The 21333-nt window shown below is 44.6% G+C and overlaps 1 protein-coding gene across 1 annotated transcript; it reads left to right on the top strand.

Moving 5' to 3' along the window:
- Positions 1–2767: 2767 nt before the first annotated feature.
- Positions 2768–21151, top strand: WDR91 (WD repeat domain 91). The gene is made up of 15 exons (XM_040062299.2): positions 2768–2932; positions 4628–4807; positions 5804–6011; positions 6851–6933; positions 9074–9198; positions 10949–11126; positions 11394–11552; positions 13587–13786; positions 14236–14386; positions 15847–15941; positions 16251–16419; positions 17119–17227; positions 18690–18802; positions 19530–19727; positions 20583–21151. The coding sequence occupies exons 1-15, from the start codon at positions 2810–2812 to the stop codon at positions 20745–20747; spliced, it is 2256 nt and encodes a 751-aa protein (XP_039918233.1). The 5' UTR covers positions 2768–2809; the 3' UTR covers positions 20748–21151.
- Positions 21152–21333: the final 182 nt, after the last annotated feature.

Here is a 21333-nt window from a genome sequence, read left to right as displayed (position 1 = left end):
GAATATAAATATTTGGGTATATATTATGCAATACATACACATTACACCCAGTCACACAGACATTTGCTACTTAACTCTGATATTTTTTCATTAGCAAGTGGTCTCGTTTGGATCGTTCTCTTCTTGGAGCATGACCAGAAATACCATGCTGTGAAGTCTTGTTGGATGCCTACCAACTTTAGGCATAAGATTTTACTAATGATTTACCGTGAGACTTTTGCTAGGAGAAGCCTTTGCCATGCTGTACATTGCTGTAACCTGGATTACAGCAGAGTAGAACATGGCAAAGGCTTCTCCTAGCAAAAGTCTGGATTAACAGGATTAACTTCAGTTCTGCACATCATTCCTTCATCATCTATACCAAGCACAACTGAAAACATATGGCCAGTGCATTTAAACATACACATCTCCAAAATATTTCAAGATTATTGTGTGTGGTGAGACCATCCACATCTACCTTTGTAGAGTTTTCATGCTGGATATTTTAGCCAGGCATCAAGCACTAGGATTACAAGCAACCTTCTGTATTAAGGCATTTTAAGATAACAAACTTCCTTGGCTCCCAAGAGTCACAAGACACTATGAAAAAGCAATTTCAAGAATAGGCATGTGAAAACATGCCAGTCCCCTTAGACCAGACAAAGGAAGTAGTTGTTTAGTCTTGCCTTCTGAGATCGTGCTGACTTCAGGTTAACTTGTATCTTCCTCAGAATATGGCAAACTGAACTCTGAACTTGCAAGAGAGCTAAGGGACGCAGCAGGCACAAGCCACGTATCACTGCATGGCATTTAGCGTATTCGGGGGAGAATTCCTGCTAAACAACTGTTACTCCTTCTACTTTACGAACTGGAAAATTGAAGGTAACCAATGTAACTAAACAAATCAGTGGCAGAGTTGAGAAAATACTCCTGATGTTTACTCCTCTGCCTCCAGCATGGTAATTTCAGTCTTCTCAGTAGCATTTTGAGTAAATTTCATCTTTATAAACAATTTTGCTTAAATAGTTTTTTCATTTAGTAGAGACCAAGAAACAGTACTGGTGCTTGTTTTTATTCCTGAACTTATTTTTCCAGTGTCTTGAAGACAAAGTGCACCTCATAAAGCTGAATGAATTACTCCTTTCCCTCTTACTCATTCTGTCCCTGAATTCACTGTTCTGATTTCAGAACAAAATACTATGACATCAGTTTCATCATGGGATCCCTTGGTTTGTTTCCAAAATACTATAAAAGAAAATGCAAAGCCATAAAAATGCTGCAAAAAGCCTGTAAGAAAAGTACAGATAAGGCACATGATAAACCCATGACCTAGGAACTACAAACTGGACAACGGGCTTAGGCTGAGTTAGCAGCTTTAAAGAGATCCAGGAAAGGTGCGTGCAGTGAAATTACACACATACTGGCATCTGTAAAGACACAGTGATCATCCTTATGAACCTAAGCCATTTAAATTTGAATATACTCCATGTGTTATACTGATACACAGAGAAATAGTCGCTCTTTCGCACCTTTGAGGCACAGCTGTCTGACTGGGATAAAACTCTTCCCCGCAAGCTGCTGAAGAGTCTTGCCAGAGGAACCCAGTGGTGTGCCCGTGACAAGTGCTGCTTTGCCATGCAGTGTTCTACTTCTTGCAGGTCTCTCAGGGGATTGACACTCACTTGGGCATGTATCTTTCTACAGTTTCCAGCTGTGCCTGTTGAAAACTACAATGCAACATTTATTTATACTGAATAAATATTCAAATGAAGAGAAAGAAATCTTACACCCTGCATAGTGGATAGATAAAAAGAAAAAGCTGTCTGACAAGAGTTTATCTATCTGTAGAAAATCATGGAGTTTGAAATATTCTCTTTGCCTGAGAGATACCTGCCTGTTAAGTACTTACTAACGGTTAAGTAACTGTAAAGTTACTTACCTAAATCACCACTAACAATTAACAGCAACCCAGCTGAAGCCAGCCTCCCATCTCCTGCACCCTTCCCTACAATGATTTATGCTTCATTTCCATGGAATATCAAGGGCTTGGCTTCACAAAGCACTGAGAGTCCTCTGCTCCCACCGATGTTGCTAAATGACAGGCTTCTTTACAACACTGACATTCCCCCCCACAATAAACTGTTTTTCCCCCAATAAATTGTGACACAGTGGTGTGGGAAACGATGACAGACATACTCTCGCACGAGAGGGCCAGATCCAGGCCCAGCCGGGCCTGCTGCCTCTGCCCCGCCGGCCTGACGCAGCCTGAGGCGCCGGCCCGGCAAAGCCCTTCTCGGCCTTCCACTGGATTAACGCCCCCGCCTCGCCACCGACCGCAAGCACAGCCTAGGGCAGGAGCGCCTGCCCCGGCTGCTCCCCCTGAGGTCGGGAGGGACGGGCCGGCCAGGGCAAGCCCGTGAGGCGCCGCACCGGGAGCCTCTGGGATCGTTCGGTCAATCAATATCAATCAATATCAATCAATCTCAATCAATATCAATCAATCAATCAATCAATCAATCAATTCGCACCGCCCAGACCCCACCCCCACCGCCGCCGCCGCGCCTCTGCCGCCCGCGCCAAGCAACACCAGCCGCACGTGGCGGACGACCAATCGGCACGCAGCCGGCGCTCGGCGGTGGCCAATCAGAAGGCGGGATAAACGCGGGCTGGACGAGCCGGGGGGGTGGGGCGCGGAGCAGGGAAAAGGGAAAAGGAAGAGGCGGGCACGGCAGGGCACGCTGGGAGCTGTAGTCCCGCTGGCGCTGGGCCGGGCCGGGCAATCCCCTCCCCGCCCGTGGGCGGGCGGAGCCGGCGGCGCCGCGGGACCCCCATGGCGGCGGCAGCGGAACGCACGGACGAGCTGGTGCGGGAGTATTTGCTCTTCCGCGGCTTCACCGCCGCCCTGAAGCAGCTGGACGCCGAGATCAAGGCGGACCGGGAGAAGGGTTTCCGGGTGAGCGGCGACCGCGTCCCCGTTCCCGGCGGGGCGCTGGGCGCGGGTGCCCCCGGGGAGGATGCGCTCCCCGGGCGGGCCGCGGGCGCCTCTCCGCGCTCCAGGGGCCGGGCGAGGGGAGCGGACCTGGCGGCTGGGGGAGCCCTCGGAGCCCCCGCACTTCCCCGCCAGAGCGGCCGCCCCGGCCCCGGTGGGCTGGGCTGGGCGCCGGGGCCCGGCTGGCCGCACAGTCGGGATTCCCGCATCCCGGAGGCGCCCGGCCCGCCCTGCCGCCAGTTAGGGACGCGCAGCCTCCTGACGGGGGCTGTAGCTGGCTGAAGGTTCCCCTCCCTCTCGGCTCCGGGACTCGGTCAGCGCAGGACGGGGCGCTCCATCCCCTCGCCTGCCTTCCGAGCCGGGGGCTGCGGTTCCCGGCAGCCGCCCCGCGCCGTTGGCCGGCCCGGCCGGCTGTGGACCCTGCGTCCGGTCTGTGACCCGCCAGCGGATTCTCGGCTTAGAGACGAGAAGAACGGAGGAGACCTGCTGACCGAGAGGGCAGGAAGACATTCCTTTGCATGCATCTTTTCTCGGTCATGAGATTTTTATCGAGCGGCTTTACAGCTCCGCTCTTGAGTACCAGCTGCCTCGACTAACGTGTGGAAATTGGCGCAGAACTTGCCAGTCTCAAAAACAGAGTTTCAGACCTTTATATGAGCTTTGTATTCCTGTGGCAACAGTTTTGGGCACCAAATGTAGTGCTTTGAACAGTCAGATTTTTCTTTGACCAGCAATATAAGCACTACTTTTATCATTAATAAAGCAGGTTGCTTTTATTTTTTAAAACACCAGCACTTTGCTAATGTTTAGAGGTCAGCAAACAGCTGACTTAATCAGAATTGTTGTCCAAGAAGGGTTTGCTGGGTCACAAACTTCAGTTTTCTATATCTGTAGGAAGCCACAAAGATAAAAGTTGAGTATGTCCTCATACTAACTGATGAGGGCAGAGCAAACCTCATATGCAACAACCTTACTTTAATTTTATACAGGATGCAGTTTTTTCTTTTTCTGATGCCTGTCTTGGCCATCAGAAACCAGTGAACAAAAAATCTATTCCCACACTACCATTCTGCCCTATTCATGTTGCAGAAATGATTTCCGAAGTGATGTAATGACCAAAAAAAAAAAAAATCCTTTTGCAAAAATTGTATGTCTGCCCTGTTAATAGATGATGTTACTAAAGATAAAGGTGCTTCAAAGTTTGCAGTAGAGCAGAACTGACTTTTTCTGTTGGCTAAATGCAGGTATGTTTCGTTTTAGTCTAAAAATAATATATTTTTTTTTCTGGTGCTGCATTTGAGTTTTCAACATTTAATCACGTTATTTTTTTTTATTATCAACTGACTCTTGAAAGAGGTAGAAAGTTTTGCTTACTTGCAAAAAAACCCATCAGTTGGGTTCAACAAGATGTGATATTTCTGTCAAAATGTGTTTGGCTATGCTCTGTCATATTTCTTTTTCCTTCATTTGCAAAGTGCTGCCGAGTGGAAGAATGCTAATACAAAATGCAGAGTGTTTCCAGGATTAGAAAATAACTAATGCATAAGGACTGTACTGTACTACTTATGCAGTTAAAGCTTCTCAGCACTAAGTTACAGAAAGTCTTGTGCCTCAAGAGCCCTCACGTGACTGAAGTCTTCCCTGTTTTGCCCTCTTTAGGTGGATAAGATAGTGGACCAGCTGCAGCAGTTTGTTCAGAGCTACGACCTGGCTGCCATGCGGGATTACTGGAGTTATCTGGACCGACGCCTTTTCAGCCGTTTGGAGGACGTGTATCGGCCAACAGTGAACAAGCTCAAAACCAGCTTATTCCGATACTACCTTGTCCATGCTATTCAGGTAGTGTTTGATTTTTAGGCTTCTCCTTTATAAAGATCCTGGTCTCTGAAACCAAAGCAATGAACTACCCTTGTGAGCATCTGCCAGGCCTGCTGGATTAGAAACAAGCAGTTCCTGTGTCATGATTAGGAGTGTGGTATGGAGTTTGATGCAGACTCATGTGACAAGCTTGAGTGCAGGATAGGAAAACTTGGGCGAAAGGGAAACGTGGTTTGCTGGGTGCAAGATATTTACACTCCTATAAAGACGGGTTTCCTTCAGAAAGGATAACAGTACTGCTAGTTCAGTCCTGCTCAGTTAACTTAGATACTGGCAGAGAACACAAGGTTCAAACCAGAATAGGGAAATGTGGGAGATAAAAATGAATGTCTTTTTGCTTGCTTTGAATAGAACAGAAAATAATGAGCTTAAAATGGAACAGAGATTCTGTTCAAACCCTGGAAAGTCAGTGAAGTATATTCTCCCTTTGATTCTTCTTGGTTCCATTCCCTGACTGAAGATCTGGGTGTTGGTGGAGGAGTCAAAATCGAATGCATCTTTCCAGAAGTGTGTTTTTTCATGGTTTGTTTTGCCATGTGCTTACTTTGAGATGTGGCAGTCCTGTCTGAATAATGTATCAGATGAAAAACTTTTCAAGCAGCATTTGCTGTAGACTTGAGTAATTTGAATTATACTTTGGTCCTGTATATGAATGCTCACATCTCACATCACTGCATTCTGCACTGGTTTAACTGAAAATCAGTTTGTTTGGTTCAGTTGGTCTCAGCCTTTAAAGAGGATTGTGGTGACTAGAAAGAAGATTGGATTATGTGCATCTGTTAGCTTCTCCTAGTGTATTTGGGATTCTTTTGTTTCCTGGTGAATCTGTAACTAACAACTTGTGTCAGAGTGGTGAAAATAGTTGTTATTGTGTTCATAACAAAAAGCAAATGTTTCTAGAGCTAATCTGCTGGCATTAACGGAGGTGTGAGTTCTGTTCTTCTTGCTGTGTTTCAGAATGGCCGCAATGACAAGGCACAAGAATTCTTCCTCAAGCAGGCTTCTGAGCTCCAGAACCAGGTGGAGTGGAAGGATTGGTTTGTCCTGCCCTTCCTCCCTGCTCCAGACTCCAACCCCACCTTTGCTACCTATTTCTCCCGCCAATGGGCAGATACGTTCATTGTGTCTCTGCACAACTTCCTGAGCGTCTTGTTTCAGTGCATGCATATCCTTTTTTGCAACTAATAGTTAAAGCTACCTTGCCCTGGTGTTATACTTTAAACAGTCATGCCAAGGAACTATGGCACTTCCTGCTTTCAGGTGATTTTTTACAGCCAAGACGTAATAGAAAGTTGGTGTTTACCAGAGGATGTTGGAATAGTTACTGCTCAATTATCTGATGATATGTTGTACTCCATGGGCAAAACAATTGTGGTTGTTGCTGATGCTGAATTATCCTGATGCTAGTGACTAGAAATCTTGTGCATATCTTGTTCTGAAGAGGTTTTACTCTTTGCTTGACATAGTACAAAACAGGCAATACAACCTTGGGTTGTAATCCATAGCTGTACTGGCACCTTCTCTTCGATCCTTCTTTGGGTGCATTATGTTCACAACATTGCCTGGTGACAGCTCATTATAATAGGCATTTGATTGTTGGCAGAAATAAGTTTTTTGTCCCATGCTACAGAGTTCTGTCTCACTTGTTTGGTGATGGGCAGGCTTATGCTGCAGCTGGAATACAGCTCATCTTGAACTGTTTCTTCTGTGTACGGTAAAGCAGTAATAGAACCTGTCTTGCCTTCCACTTCTGATTCTAAAAAGAAATAATCTAAAAATCCTTGTAAAGTCGACATGAAATAGTTTGTGCAACAGCACAAAGTAAAAAGTTGACTTAAGTAATTCAGTTGTTGCTAATTTTCTGGTCATGCACATACCTTCTGCTAATTGTATAGACTGGGCAGCTTTGTTTTTACAGATAAATGGCTGGTATGGAGTGCTGGCTTTTAGAATTAAGCCAGGTGCACACAAATTATTGCCTGGATTTTCTTTAACATTTCTTACCAGTTCCAGTCATACTGAACTTTGAAGCTGAATGTCTCAGGAGCAGTCTCATACAAGAAGAAAATGAATCATTGCGGCATAAGGTCAGAACTGAGATCACTCTTTAGCTGCCGACTGTGTGATGTGAGTTTTGTAAAATTGATTCCATCCATTTGAGAACGTTGTAACTGCTCCATTTGGTGCAGTTATTCTAAGGCAGATTCTTTCAGTCTTTTGTTTTGTTTTGATTTATTTTTCAGTTGTCTCCAGCAAACTTAGGGTTGTGATCATATCGTGAAATGTGTATTTAGAATATTCCTGTCCCTCTGCTGGAGGTGATTTCTTCCCCTCCTTGTGCTGACAGGTGACTGAATACTATACAAACTCCTTTTCTGTTACACTGCAAAGTCAAAACAAGGTGAAACTGGTGGTAGGTTAAGGGTATATGTTGTAGAGTTATAGAATGAGTTGGAAGAGATGTATGGCTGATTTTGTGAATAGTATTCAGTCACTTCCAGATTTTAGCTGATAGAGCAATAGAAGCAATAGAAACGGGCAGTAAATTCTGGCAAAGAGACAGAAACTCTTACTTCTGAAATGGCCCCTTCAACTTGTTTGATGTGCACTTAAAGCAGTTTATACCAACTAATGGAAGTGTGAATGTCTGTTTCCCAGCTCTAGATCTTACAGTAAACCATAAGAAGGGTCTTTGTGGTTCAGACAAAATGTTGCCCAGCCCCATGTCTTGTGTTTGACAGCATCATCAGCAGATACTTAGGAAAAGGGCATAATACGGGTCAGTCATCTCCAAGTATAACTTCTGTTAGAGAAATTTATGAAATCTGCAGTTTAAGAACTTTCTAAACTATAGATCACATGTGGATGATGACATACAAGTAGGAAGGCTTATTCATGTAAGCAGAACTTTAATTTCACTTCCTCAAACATACCAAGAAAAGCTCTTTTATAAATAAATACTTCAGTAAAGTTTGTGCTTTACCTCCTTTGTTACAAAACATTGTTGTATGTTGTGTTTCCTGTTTGTGGAAATTCAACACTGTCCTAAATGCTGAAGAAAATAGAATAATTGATTTAAAAAAGAAGGCATTTTTGGGGGAAAAACCCCAAGATTTGTCACTGTGTATGGTATGGAGGTAGTAGGTCAGTCTAACATTGACAGGGGAGTTCTGCAAAGATAGTCAATAGGGACAGAGGATAAGGTATGTTTTGAAATACAGTTTTTATTTCCTCAAATTTTGTGTTCTTTACTTTTAGTCAAATTAAAGCTATGGTTTGTGTTTTGCATGTTGGCTGATACCATTTGCAGTCTGGATAAGATTTTTCTGGCAAATCAACGGAAGTAAAACTAGACTTTCCCTTTTAGTCAACTCCTCAGGTCAGAGGGGGAACCAGCTACCTCTAGAATACAGGTTTTTAAAAAGGATATCAATAAATATTGAATTTTATGCTAGCTGAAATTAAGTAAGTGATTCTGTTTTATGCTACTGAAACAATGCAAATACAGAAATAGCAAGATAGATTTCTAAAGCTTATTTTTCTTTCTGTATTTTCTTTCCTTAAATACTGTGTTAAAAAGAAAAAGAAATATATCTGAAAAACAAATGTACAGAAAAAGAAAAGCTGGAGGAACTCTTTGTGTGACTAAGAGTCACAGGCATAAACCACATCTGTTCCAGAAAGCTACATCCTGAGGTTTCTCTCTGCTAAAGGGAAAAAGAGATGGTTTTCTTTCTCCATAATGTGGGGGAAAATCTCACTCTCATGCTTGGGAAGGGGTTGCCCAGGGTATGGAGCTGGATTTCCAGTTGACCTGGTTTCACTGACCTTGGTGCACCCTGGCAGTTCAGCAAACCCTTGGCTGTGGGAAGAAGATTACCTTCTAGGCTCCATGCCTGCATTGCCCTGGCCTCAAACTGCCTGCACAGAGAGGAACTGGTAAGCTCTGCCCTGCCCAGCTCTTGTTTCCCAGCACCACTAATGTCCCCAAAGGGACAGCCTGAGGAGAGGAGTGAAGGGTTTTAAGTAGGCTCCAGTTTCATATGAGTAAAGTACTGATTGTTTTGACAAATTGGACTGATGTGGTGCTCAGCTGGTCTGGGCAACTTTTTTACTTCCCCACCCTTCTAGAGCTATTGAAATAAAAGGAGTAAACAACTTCAGTGAGTGGGAGGGAGATGAGTATCAGTGACCCTGTGTTTACTCGGCTCTTTTCTCTTCTTGTAGTTGTTTGCTCTGCAGGCTGAATCCTCCCGCATGAAGAAAGAGGAACTGGAGGTGGAACAAACAGTTCGGCATCACAAGTTGCCTGCGTATGTGGCCAACATGGATCGACTAGGGGACTCTGAACTGTGAGTGCCTGCAGGAGAAGAGCTGGGGACAAGCTCTGCTGCTTTTCTTGGGTCAGGGAGGTCCCTGGAGGGTCATTTCTGTGTCCCCTGACAAGGAATTCAATGCAGAAAGACATCCAGGCAGAAATTACGGTGACCTACGTAGGTTTAATGAAATTCATGACAGGTCTCTCCCATCATTTGGGAGGTTCTTGCAAACCAGTGAGAGCCCAAGCAGGCATGGAAGAGATTCTGCTCTTCTGTCAGCATTGCACCAAGGTGTTCTGGGCATCTAGGGCACTGGTAGCAGTGCTGTACATAAAGTATTGCTCAAATGAAGTGGATTGTCTCTCGATTCCAATTCACTTGGGTGCCTGCAGTGCCATGGGTGAATGCCCTGTGTCGTTTTGTAGATAATGTTACTGTATGACCTGAAGGGATTCTTGTTACACAGGGATGTTTTCTTGCTTTTGCAAAGGGAAAAGAAGCTTCTCTTCTGTGAGGCTCAGTTATGCACAGATTCCCCATGAACTTGCTGATGTTAAAAGTGCATTTTTTGGCTACATTGATTTTATGCCTATCTCTGAAAATTAGTCAACCTACACAGTGGTACAGCTTTTTTAACTATTTTTTTTTTTTTTTACCCCAGTACAGGAATAGGATTGATTAAATTACCCTGTTGCCAATGACAGATAGAAGTTGTAGCAGGTACTACACACAAAATGTATTAGCCTAAAATTTGTCTGATTAAATAAACTTAAGCGTCTATTGAGCAATCTTGGTAACTGCTCTGTAGTCTTTGCACAGGACAGGCTACAGAGTTTAGTTTGTGATATGTTTTTTTTTTAACTATGTGGAAAGCCCTGATGCTATCTGCATTTATGGAGGAGTGTGACATGAGGGATGGAGTAATTTATTCCTGTATTTATTTTTGTCCATTTGAATTAGAAAAACATGCCTAAGAGTGGCCTTTCTTGCATGTGCAACTTGTGTCATAGTCTGGGGGCCAGTTCTGGTGGCTTATTTTCATGTCGCTGCTTAACCCAAAGCCCAGCTTTGGTAGAACAGTTCCATCCTTGAAGAATGGATAGAGACAGTGAAGATTATTGTATTCCCCTTGCCGCCAGTCCACTCTCAGAGGAAGCTGTAGCAGAGTGAGGTCAGACAGTTATGTGCTGGGAGGCAGCTGCTGCTCTTGGCAGTGTGGACTGAGAAGGGAGGTGTTTATAATCATAGAAATGGGCTGTAGCTTTCTTAGTTTCTTTGGTACTGGATTTTGAGATATTGAGGCCCTGTCCTGTGAAATTGTTGCACCTAACTTGCTGATTATCTAAGGGTGTTCAGTGAAACATTGGATGCTGAATGTCTCTCAAAGTAGGTCTGTTTTATGCTCTGAATTGGGAATCCCATCTAAGTTCTACAGAAATCTGACTTCTCCTGCTTTTCCCTTAGGGTCTTTCTAAACAAACCAGATGGAGTGGAAGGAGTTTTAGGTGGCCCTACAGGGGATTCAGCAACAGTTTTGAGCTCACTGTCTCAGTGGTATCTCTTAGAAGTGAGCTTTTGGTTACAGTTACTATAGTGAGCTGCTCCAGGCACTAACAGGATATTTTCAAATAGTTTTTTTATGCATAGTGGTTCACTGGCTTAGTAATGTGCATCTGCCTTCCCGTGGTTCAAACAGCTGCCACTTCACTTAACTGGGTTTTCTTTGATCGGGTTGCCTCGCTACACTTTCATACTCTGGTGGTGTTTTGTGTTTTTTCATTAGTGATATGACATGCAATCAGAGGAGTACGGCACATTCTCTTCAGTCCCGGGGAGGCTTTCTGTCCTCTTTTCTCTCCCAAAGTAAAAAGGGCCCTTCCAGACCAACCCATTCAAGTGGGGCTTCTCCAATACAGACTGGCAGTATGCTGCTGGGGAAGAAAGAAACAACAAATCACCAGGTAATTCTCAACTGAAAGCTGCTCAGTCTCCAAGGAGTGAACTTGCAGCACGGCACTGCTCAAGTTTTTGCTTCCACCTGAAAAATTAAATGTCCTTTCCTGCCTTGCAAATGTCTGCTGGGCCTGAATGCAGCACAAGGACAGCTATTGTTTTCTAAGAGCTTGTGGAGCCCTTGCAGGTGCTGGGTTGCTTTGCTGCTTCTTTTGCTCTTTGTTCTACAGCCTACTAGGAGCATAACTTTGCCCAGTCACTTCTCTGCCTTCCAGAGTGCCAAAGGAAAAGAAGGAACAGTGAGCTGTAAGGATGGGAAGAGCCACTTCAGTGGTTTAGTGGCAGGTGAATCCAGTTCCCTGCAGCAGCGGCAGAAGCGCTTGCAAGAACATGGGAAAGAAAGGAAAGAACTCTTGTCAAAAGGGACCTTCCAGGTACTGCACTGCAAAGCTGGGAGGCAGAAGGCTTGTATTTCTGTAAAACTAAGTGGTAAAACAAGTGCAAGTGTTTCCTTTAAGTTTTGGAATTGCTAGGCAGAAATAACTGTACCAAAGGTTAATGTCTGTAGTTAATCAACTCCTTCTGCACTTGCTTTATTTCTATGTCCCTGGAAGTTAATCAGTATTGGCATTTTAAATGGAAGAAGAGTTGTCTTTTGTTTCCATGTTTTTCAGCAGCCTGGTCCTGAGGCTTCATTAAAGTTTCATTCACTTTTAATGGTTGTGTTCAAATACCTTGTTAAAATCCCCATTCCTCAGTGGTGATGAACTTGGCTCACTCATCTAGCCAAAGTGAGTTCTCTTCCACTAGGTTCTTATGCTGATTTATGCAGGCTCTGTGTGGAACAATGAAAACTAATAGAAAATTTTCCTGGATAGGAATGGAAATTGCTTTCCTAGCAACATTTGCTTTTTGGAGTTTTTTTGTACTTTATTATTGCAGTTTTGCCTAGGTGTGTGCCCTGCTTTAAAATCTAAGGAAATAATAAAACCATGTATTGGATTTTAACTGCTGAAGGTCAGCACACTACTTTTGTTCACCAGTGTGTTGTTTGGCTTTCAACAGCCATGGTGTCAAAAAATACAGAGCACAAGGCAGCATCTCAGCCATTGTTATTTTGTCTGTATGAGACATTCTGCCTTGTGGAGAGACAGTGCTGAGGGACTGTTGCCCGTTGGCCAGTGTGTGGCTGTTCTGTGTGTGGAAGTGCTAGTTAAAGAGATGTTACTCTGTCACTCAGCATTTAAGGCCTTGAGAGAACTTTTTTATTCATGGTTCATCTGTAACACTTTCAGCATTGATTGGAAAATTGCAAGCGCCAATTTCCCAGTTAGTTTCCTTTGACTTTTCATTTTTCTACAATGTTCCAGGTTAAGGCAGTGATTTTTGGGCTGTGTAAAGATTGGTCCTTGTGCTCTTGGGGAAGCTTGCTACGCTTTAACTTTCTCTTGTACTCAAAGCATGTGAGCAAAAAGGAAAGTGAAAGGTGGCACTGTTTTTTTTCACGAGTGTCATTCACTGTTTGTTACCTCCCCACATTAACTAGAAGAATAATTCTTGGATTTACATCCCAGTCTTTTCCAGCTTTGTGATTTCAGATGATTTGATTATGCAGTGCTTGATCCACTGGTCCTGATGAGAAGTTACTGTAAATTAGACAAGTGTTACAGAAGAGGAATTCATAACCATCAATACCAATACCATTTTGGGGATGCTTAATTTTCAGAGGATGGTTTATTAAAAAAATGCTAGCAGATGATTTACCACCTTATGTGCTGTATCTGCTTCTTGTTCCACTTCTGGTGGCAAGGAGAGACTAAGGTGCTTCCAAATATTTCTGCCATGCAGATCTTGTCTCATCCAGATACTGTCACCTCCTAAAACTCCATTTGTCCTGTCTGCCCTGTCAAATTGGGTTTTAAGCTTTGGAATAATGTGTCAGCTCTACTGTTGTCATCAGTCAGTTGGCTGCAGTGGTAGCTCCAGTGTGCACAGTCTATATCTCTGGCAGATAATCCATCCACTGGGGCATGAGAGCCAAGTTTTTGTGCAGGTTTGCTGAACTGCATATTATATAGACATCAACTTATGTTGCTGAATGCAAGAATTCTTGCAATATGTTGATTTACTTGTGAACATGTGCTCTAATGGCATGTAAATGGGCCCCTGATATTGGCTGAGGTATGCTAGAAATGTTGTGGTTCTTTTAATTCTTACAGGAAGGTGTATAGCTGGGCACATGGAGGGGGATACAAGAGGCTCAGCAATTAAGCAGGTCATATTAAATAGTGCATTTGTGCAACACAAGGTCCTTGTACTCAGAAAGGTCCCTGGAAGAAGGACTGTTGATCTGACAATGCTTCTGTTTTGTTGCAGCTTCTTTTGTTTTTCTCCCAGCAGGCTGGGGTAGCTGAGGAGCTTGATACGGAGCTGCTTCCTTGTATTTCACACAGGATTTCTTCCTTTAGGGCCAAAGTGCTGAGAAGAAAACTGATACTAGCATAGCTGAGGCAGAACCATGCTCAGAGCTGCAGGGTGAGCAAACAGAGACTTCAACCAAAATGCATGGCAGCAGTGCAGAGGCTGTGGGGGTTCGGCAGGAACAGCCTTTCATCGTCCTGAGCCAGGAGGAGTATGGGGAGCACCATTCATCCATCATGTACTGCAGGTAATGCACTGGCAGAAGAGGGCTGTCTTGTAGAAGCCTCTGCAGAAGGATCAGCTGTGTCTGGCCTCTTTCTCCCAGTCTGTTCTGTCCAGAACGTTGGACATGTACTCTCAGTTGTGGGGCAGTCAAGTCGGTGTGACTGACAATAGCATGTGGCTTGTGCAGTGAGAATGGACAGAGATTTCTGGACAGATATTTTTGTGACTGGGCAATGCTAGCCAGGAAGAAACTCTCTTGGAAAGCAGGTATTGCTTAAGGGCATTATGCTTTGTGTCTGGAGCTTAGTGTGCTTTGTTGTGCCAGTTGCTGTGAAGTGAGCAGGAAGTAGTGCAAAGAAGTTCTAATTCCTGCAGAAGGAATTGTAGTGTGGCCAGGAAAGGAAGGATTAGTGGGTTGCATCTAAGAATTTGAGGGAGAAAAATATCCCATCAGTTTCATTCTACACCCAGGGTTGATTGTTCTGGACGGAGGGTGGCCAGCTTGGATGTGGATGGGGTCATCAAAGTCTGGTCTTTTAACCCCATAATGCAAACGAAAGCTTCATCCATTTCCAAATCTCCATTGCTGTCCCTGGAATGGGCCACCAAGCGTGATCGGCTGGTGAGTAGTCTGTGTGTGGAAGCGCAGCACATGATTTGGGGCTGTGTTGCTATGTGTTGCATGTTCACTTTTAGACAGCTTCACTGTGGACAAAATTGGGGCAGCAGTTAGTTTCCGCTTTTAGGGGACGCAGGGAACCAAAGCCTCTAAAGTCTAAGAAGAATTGGAGTGGGGAGTATATGCTTTGTATTGAGCAAGAAGTTCACCACCACTTGCCCTGCAACAGAAATTCCCAAGCTGCAGTGTGGGTACAGCTGCAGGACAGAAGTAGTGCCTTTGAGAGAAATACCTGTCTTCACACAGGTCACGCAGTCACTTGTAAAGACAGACAGAGGCAACTGAGTACAACAGCCTGTGGGAGGCCTGCAACAGAGAGCTGTGGAACTTTACTCATACCTTGAGCCAGCAGCAGAGAAGGGGTTGTGGGGGCGGCTTTTTACTTGTGCAGGTGTGAAAAAAGCTCCATGGCCAGTTTTAAGCTGGTGTCTTAAGAGCTGAGGGTTTTGCGTGTGCATAATGAGCTTGGAGCTTGTTTAAATAACATGGCAGTTTAAATGTTTCCTATATCCCTTTTTCTCTAGTTCTGTTACTAGAGAGGAGCCTTAAATTGTATGCATTCCTCTGAGTCCTAGAACTGTTGCTAGTGTTTCATGCCCTCCCTTGGCAGATACAGGGCTGTATGAAAAGGCTGGCCTGCAAATGAGGCAGTATTTTTCACATTTTGGCACTGACAATGTGTGGCTTGCTAACCCCAAAATGCTGCCTGTGAAGAGCTGGTGCTAGAGCTTGTCTCTACTTTTGCTTTTAGAAAGCAAGTTGTTGATGCAGTTGTTGCACTTTGTTTGTTGTGATGATGTTTCTTCTTCTTTGTGGAATTTATTTCCTTCTTGCTGACAGAAATATTCTTCATTCTGAAATACATGTAGGATTCACCAGCAAATTAGGCACTGAAGTGACAAAGATCTAGCTTGCTCAATTTTCTTTCATAATGCATCTCTCCATGACTTAAACTTTAATTGCAATTGTAACACCACTGATAAAGCTCTTCTGGAGGATTTCATCCTCCCATGGGTGAAAGTAGTTGGCTTCCATTTGATTTTTCTCTTTAGCTCACAGTTGGCAATCTTCAGCTTCTCTTTCCTTGGGCCCCTAGATATTGAGACTTCATACATGTTTTGCATCCTATGGGGTTGAGCCATGATCTAGAAAGCGGTGTTTATGCCCTCTTGGTGCCTATTAGGTCTTTTTCTCACTGGGAAGCAGGGTTTTTACTCTGACTTCTATGGCTTTGGGGTAGTCCTACTCAGTGTGATTGCACAGGAAGACAGGATGTACCATAATGGAGTAATATTTAGTCTGAATGCATAAATAGAAAAAAAGTACTAAGTCTTGGTGGTTGTTGGCCAGCATCATTGTACTGCTCACTCACACTTTCCATCTACTTTCTTGCTGGTTTCAAGCTGTTGCTTGGCAGTGGGGTTGGGACGGTTCGTCTTTACGACACAGAAGCAAAGAAGAATCTCTGTGAAATCAGCATTGATGAAGACATGCCCAGGTAACTCTGGAATACTGATTTTTATATATAAATAAATGGTGTTGGTTTTAATAGTGAACATCTCAATGTTCCTGCTGCTTTTCTGCAACTGCAGGACTATCCAGCCTTCATCTAGAGGGCAGTCCCTGCCTGAGCAGCGTAAAACTGCTCAGTTAAATGGGAGACACTCAAAAACTAAGTACATGAATCCTGCCCTCCTTTGCAGTGCACCCTCTCTTGTGGGGTCTTAATGGAAGAGCTCATAGGTGAGTGTTTTGCTGGAGGCAGCTACAGGAGAGAGGTGATTCAGACCATGTGCCTGTGTTTCAGGATCCTCTCACTTGCCTGCAGCCCAAGTGGTGCCTCCTTTGTCTGCTCTGCAGCAGCCCAGAGCCTCGTGTCCCACATTGACTTCTCAGTAATCAACTCTGGGGGCAAAAGCATGAACCAAGTTCCTGGGAAGCTGCTACTGTGGGACACTAAGACGATGAAACAGCAGGTACTTGCTGGGTTTCTTTCCTTTCTCAGTCTGCTGAAAATGAGTGTCTTCTGTTTCAATGTGTAGGAGCCCTCTTTCTAAATTATGCTGACTTTCTTTTCAACACCCTTCTTCCTCCTCTTTCCTCCTTTCCCCTCAGTCACATTCAGGATAAAAATAAATAATGTAAGTAGCTGCTGGACTGGATGAAGTTTTTTTTTGTTTTATTCATGTGTTGGGGTTTTTCTGAGGAATTCTTCAGAATAGTCCATGGCTTTGTTTCTATCTTGGCTGCACAGTTTGTGACTGGAAATATCCCAAGTGGATTGAATGATGCTTTGCTCAGGCTTTTTCCAGTTGAGTTGTACTGATGGGTTTTCGTTGCTGCTTTTTCCCTTGCCTTCTCTGTTTTTAAGTGAAGTGCTGTCCCTGACATGCAGGAGAAAGCAACATACTCAAGCTAATGCCTGCCAGAGGCTGGTTTTGCAACCTTGAGGCCATGGCCAAGAGAGCTGTGGCTGGGCTGAGGTGAATTGCTGGTTTAGTGTCACAGTAAAATGCTGCTGCCAGACCTTGAAGTCTGTAGTCATTGGAGGTGTAGGGCTCCAAACCAGAGTTCTTGTTACTAAATACCATCTTTCTTTCTTCCTTCCCCTGGAGTTCAGCCCTTCAGCTCCCCCAGCTCCATTTCTTAGCATTGATGCAGATTTTCCCTTCCAGCTGCAGTTCTCCCTGGAACCTGAGCCCATTGCTATCAACTGCACAGCCTTCAACCACAATGGCAACCTTCTGGTCACCGGGGCTGCAGATGGGATTGTTCGTCTCTTTGGTACGGTGGAAAGGGACCTGAGGGTGTTACTGGTTGATAGCCAGCTCTGAGGCCAGGTGGACAAGACTGGCATCCGGGCTTGTGTCACAAATAGTGTGGCCAGCAGGACGAGGGAAGTGATTGTCCTTCTGCATCTGGCACTACTCAGGTTGCACCTCAAACAACACGTTCAGTTTTCACTACATGAAAGACATTGTGGGGCTGCAGCATGTCCAAAGAACTAAACCAAAGCTGATGAAAGGTCTGGAGTGCATGAGGAGTGGCTGCAGGAGCTGGCATTCTTTAGCTCATGGAAAAGGAGACTGAGGGGACACATTACTGCTTTCTACAGCTACCTGAAAGGAGGTTGTAGCCAGGTGGGGATCAGTCTCTTCTCTCAGGTAACAAGGGGTCGGACAGGGGGAAACAGTCTCAAGCTGCATCAGAGAAGGTTTAGATTGGTGATGGAAACTTCCCTGATATCCAGAGGGATTGTCAAGCACTGCAGCAGGCTGCCCGGGAAAGTGCTGGAGTCACCATCCCTGGAAGTATTTAAAAGATGTTAAGATGTGGCACTTAAGGGTATAGTCTAGTGGTGCACTTGGCAGTGTTAAAGTAGTTGGGCTTGATTATTTTGGAGGTCTTTTCTAACTTAAATGTTTCTGTGAAACTGAGTAGTGAGGTGGCCCCCAGTCCTCAGCTGGCTGCCCCTAGCAGGTAGGCAGCTGTAGGATATGCTTGAAGACCAAGGTGGAAGCTCCTGTCTCCACAGGAGCTCTCAGGAGTGAATTGACATAGATTTTTTTCTGGAGGACACAGGCTGAAGACCCTGGTAGTGCTGCTGGATTTTTTGTTTCTGTCCTGCTGAAGACAAGAGGGAATTTGCCCTTAAGCCATGTGGTCTTATGCTGTGCCAGAGAGTGGTACCACTAGAGGCTGAGTCATGAAGAAAGCAATGTGAGACCTTTCACTTAAGTGCAAGGGCTTCACATCAGTCCTCCTTCTAGGAGCAATTTCTGTTTCTCAAGTTTTTGTCCTCTTCAGCCTGTTCTTGCAATAAAGGCAGTTCAGGCCTCCTACCTTTGAAAGGGGAAATCTGCTTCTGGCACAGGTGGAGGCTGCAGTCCCAAGTCTTTGGGAGGACAGAGCTCTCAGCAGCTGGGAGGATGGGCAGGATAACATGGTGAGGAGGAGTGCCAGTGGTGTTTGGATGCAGAATGCCTGCAGTTGACAGCGTGTGAGCAGGCCTGTAAAGTCAAGTAGTTATAGACAATGACTTTTGTGACCAAGTGAAAGCAGAAGTATAGGCACAGGGTACTGGGACTGGATTGGGCTCCCCCAGGCTGGTTTGGAGGGCTGTCACAGAGACCTCAGGAACAGAAAAGGTCTCTTTTGTGTCTTCATGAAGACATTAAGAGACCTTTTCTGTTCCTGAAGTCTCTGTGTGAGTACGAAGGGTGTTCAGTACTGGTTCTCCCCTCAGATATGCAGCAGCATGAGTGCGCCATGAGCTGGAAGGCACACGATGGGGAAGTCTACTCCGTCGAGTTCAGCTATGATGAGAACACAGTCTACAGCATAGGCGAGGATGGCAAGGTAGGCTATGGATGACCTCCCACTGGTCAGCTGGCAGAGACACCACTTCCGGAATCTTCTCCATATGGTGGGACAATTGTAAAAGTACGCTCAGATTCTGGACGAAATGTGGGCTGCTAACTGCAGTCTTAGGTGTGCAGTACCACCTGCTCCATGCAGTCTGCAGAGAGTGGCTGAAAAATGTATTAGTACTTGGAGCTGTCTTGGACCTTGTGTGCAAATCCTACTGTTGGTGACATCCCTTTCCTGGAAAGTCCATATGAGGATGACCTTTCTCTGCCCCTGAGATCACCACATTTGAGATCTGGGATTCACAGGGAAGCATATCCTTGACCACTTTGCATAAATGTCATCAGCAGCTCCCTGTTGTTTATAGTATATACTTCAATTTCTGCCATTCCTCGGTCTTCAGCAGTAGAGGTGTGGCTCAGGGAGGGACCTTGGCTGAGGAGTTAAGTAATTCTCACCAGACTTCTGCATACAGTGTGGAAGGACGCATAGGCAGTAGTGCTTGAGGAAGGCAGGGCATATCTTTGCTTGGATAGAAGGCACCCTCACAGCCTTTGCAGCCTGTGTTTTATTAATATGGCCACTTAGATATAGATGTCAAAATGCCATCTTCTGTTTGTGAGGAATACCCGCTATTTTGCTTAAAAGCAAAGAAAGGCAACTCGTATCCCAGTTAATTTCATTAGAGGCTTTTGTCATCTCTTTTTCTCCATTGTAGTTTATTCAGTGGAATATCCATAAAAGTGGCTTGAAGGTGTCTGAGTATGATCTTCCCAGGGAAGCTACAGGTCCTTTTATTCTGTCCGGGTACAGTGGCTACAAGCAAGTCCAGTTCCCACGAGGACGGCTTTTTGCTTTTGACTCTGAGGGCAATTACATGTTGACGTGTTCTTCTACTGGGGGAGTAATTTTTAAGGTAAGTCTGAGAAGTGATGGGGAGTACTCTTAAGTATCCATAGAAGTTTCTGTTAATTACAAGGGTGCAACAGCAGCCACTGGAAGTTCTTAAGCAGCAGGTACCAATCTTTGCTCTGTCAAAGTTGCTGCTCAGTTTCACACAAGCGTGCATTTTAGCGGTGTGTGGTGTACAGCGAGTGTTTGGGTCCCACGTATGTAGCTGGAGTATTTGTGCTCCTTCTTAAAGCTTCGTTTTTAAATTCCAAGTGCCTAGGAAAAAGTTTTTATTACTTCTTTAATATATAGATGCATGCCAGTTCAGTGCAAAATGTGTGAATGTTGACTGGTGCTTATCTTCAATCTGCCTTCTGTGCCTGCTGATTTTGTGTTAGATTCTCTTCCCTTATTGTGTACTGAAATTAAACGAAGGGTAAGGCTGAAAGGTTCTGAGAGCCCAAATTTCTGTGCTTCAGTAACAGATGTTACTGATCATGTGCCCATGCTCTTGCAAGGCAGATTAGATGGAATTTTCACTTTGTATCTGGGGCACTCAGAGCACCTGAACTAACATAAGCTATAGCTTAGGCTTATGTGCTTCTCATCAGTGTATGCTCCTAGCCTGCCTTATTTAATTACTGCTGTTCAGCTAATGTCAAAAGTTGAGCTGCTTGAGAACACATGCTTCTGTAGTGAGACTGGAAGTTTCCTTTCGTGTATGTGCTTCACACATCAGTATCTCTCTGTTTTTCTGCTTACTTATGCATGCTCTTAGAGATACAGGGTCTCAATCAGGCTTTGGCTTGCCTTGTCGGGTGCATTGTCCCCCACTGCAGAAACTTACCTCTTTAAAATCTTATGCTTTCCTTCTTTTTAGTTAAATGGTGAGGAAAAGGTTCTGGAGAGCTGCCTTTCACTGGGAGGACACCGAGCTCCGGTTGTCACAGTGGATTGGAGCACAGCCATGGACTGCGGGACATGCCTCACTGCTTCTATGGATGGGAAAATTAAATTAACAACCTTACTGGCTCAAAAGTCTTAACCTGGACAGTACTGAAGGGGGAAAGAGCAAAGATTTGATAAAGCCAGTGTTAACTCACAGGAACAAACTGCATGGGAGAGAAGGCAAAGCAAAGTCCCTCTTCGCATTGTAGCTTTTGCCTCTTGATAAATACATTTGCCAAACCACTGTGCAAGAGAATGCCAGTATGGGACTGGATTAGTGGCAGCACTGAAAATAGGTCTCCACTAATCCATTGTGGCAGTTGGACTTCCCTCTGTTAGGGAGTCTTGAGTAGCATGTGGCCAAAAGGCTATGGTCATGTCTGGGTTCTGCAGAAGAAGGTGAGGCTGGAGGAGGCACGCATGAGACAGCATAGTGCATGATGATGAGATGACTCAAACTGGAAAGGCTGATGAGAAAAAAAGAGTATTCTTTGGGTATAACATTTGTTATGATTTTGTTAGTTTGTTTTTTTTTTCCTCTAAAAAGAAAATATTCCCTTGCATTTGAACTCTATGCTTCGTTCAGCAGTTGCTGCAAAACATGGAGGGTGGTGAGGATGGTGATGTGCCAAGTCTCCTGCATGCAAAAAAGCCCTTGTGTTTTTACCAGGTGCTTCCAGCAC

Source organism: Hirundo rustica, chromosome 4 (genome assembly GCF_015227805.2).
Source record: "Hirundo rustica isolate bHirRus1 chromosome 4, bHirRus1.pri.v3, whole genome shotgun sequence".
Taxonomy (NCBI): domain Eukaryota; kingdom Metazoa; phylum Chordata; class Aves; order Passeriformes; family Hirundinidae; genus Hirundo; species Hirundo rustica.
This window is presented reverse-complemented; position numbering and strand designations above follow the sequence as displayed.

Bases quoted from the DNA above. Each gene is read 5' to 3' on its own strand.
- WDR91 (XM_040062299.2), top strand. From the start codon at position 2,810: ATGGCGGCGGCAGCGGAACGCACGGACGAGCTGGTGCGGGAGTATTTG. The intron at 13,787-14,235 runs GTAATGCACTGG...TTCTACACCCAG, and splicing joins TCATCCATCATGTACTGCAG to GGTTGATTGTTCTGGACGGA. The intron at 18,803-19,529 runs GTAGGCTATGGA...TCTCCATTGTAG, and splicing joins GCATAGGCGAGGATGGCAAG to TTTATTCAGTGGAATATCCA.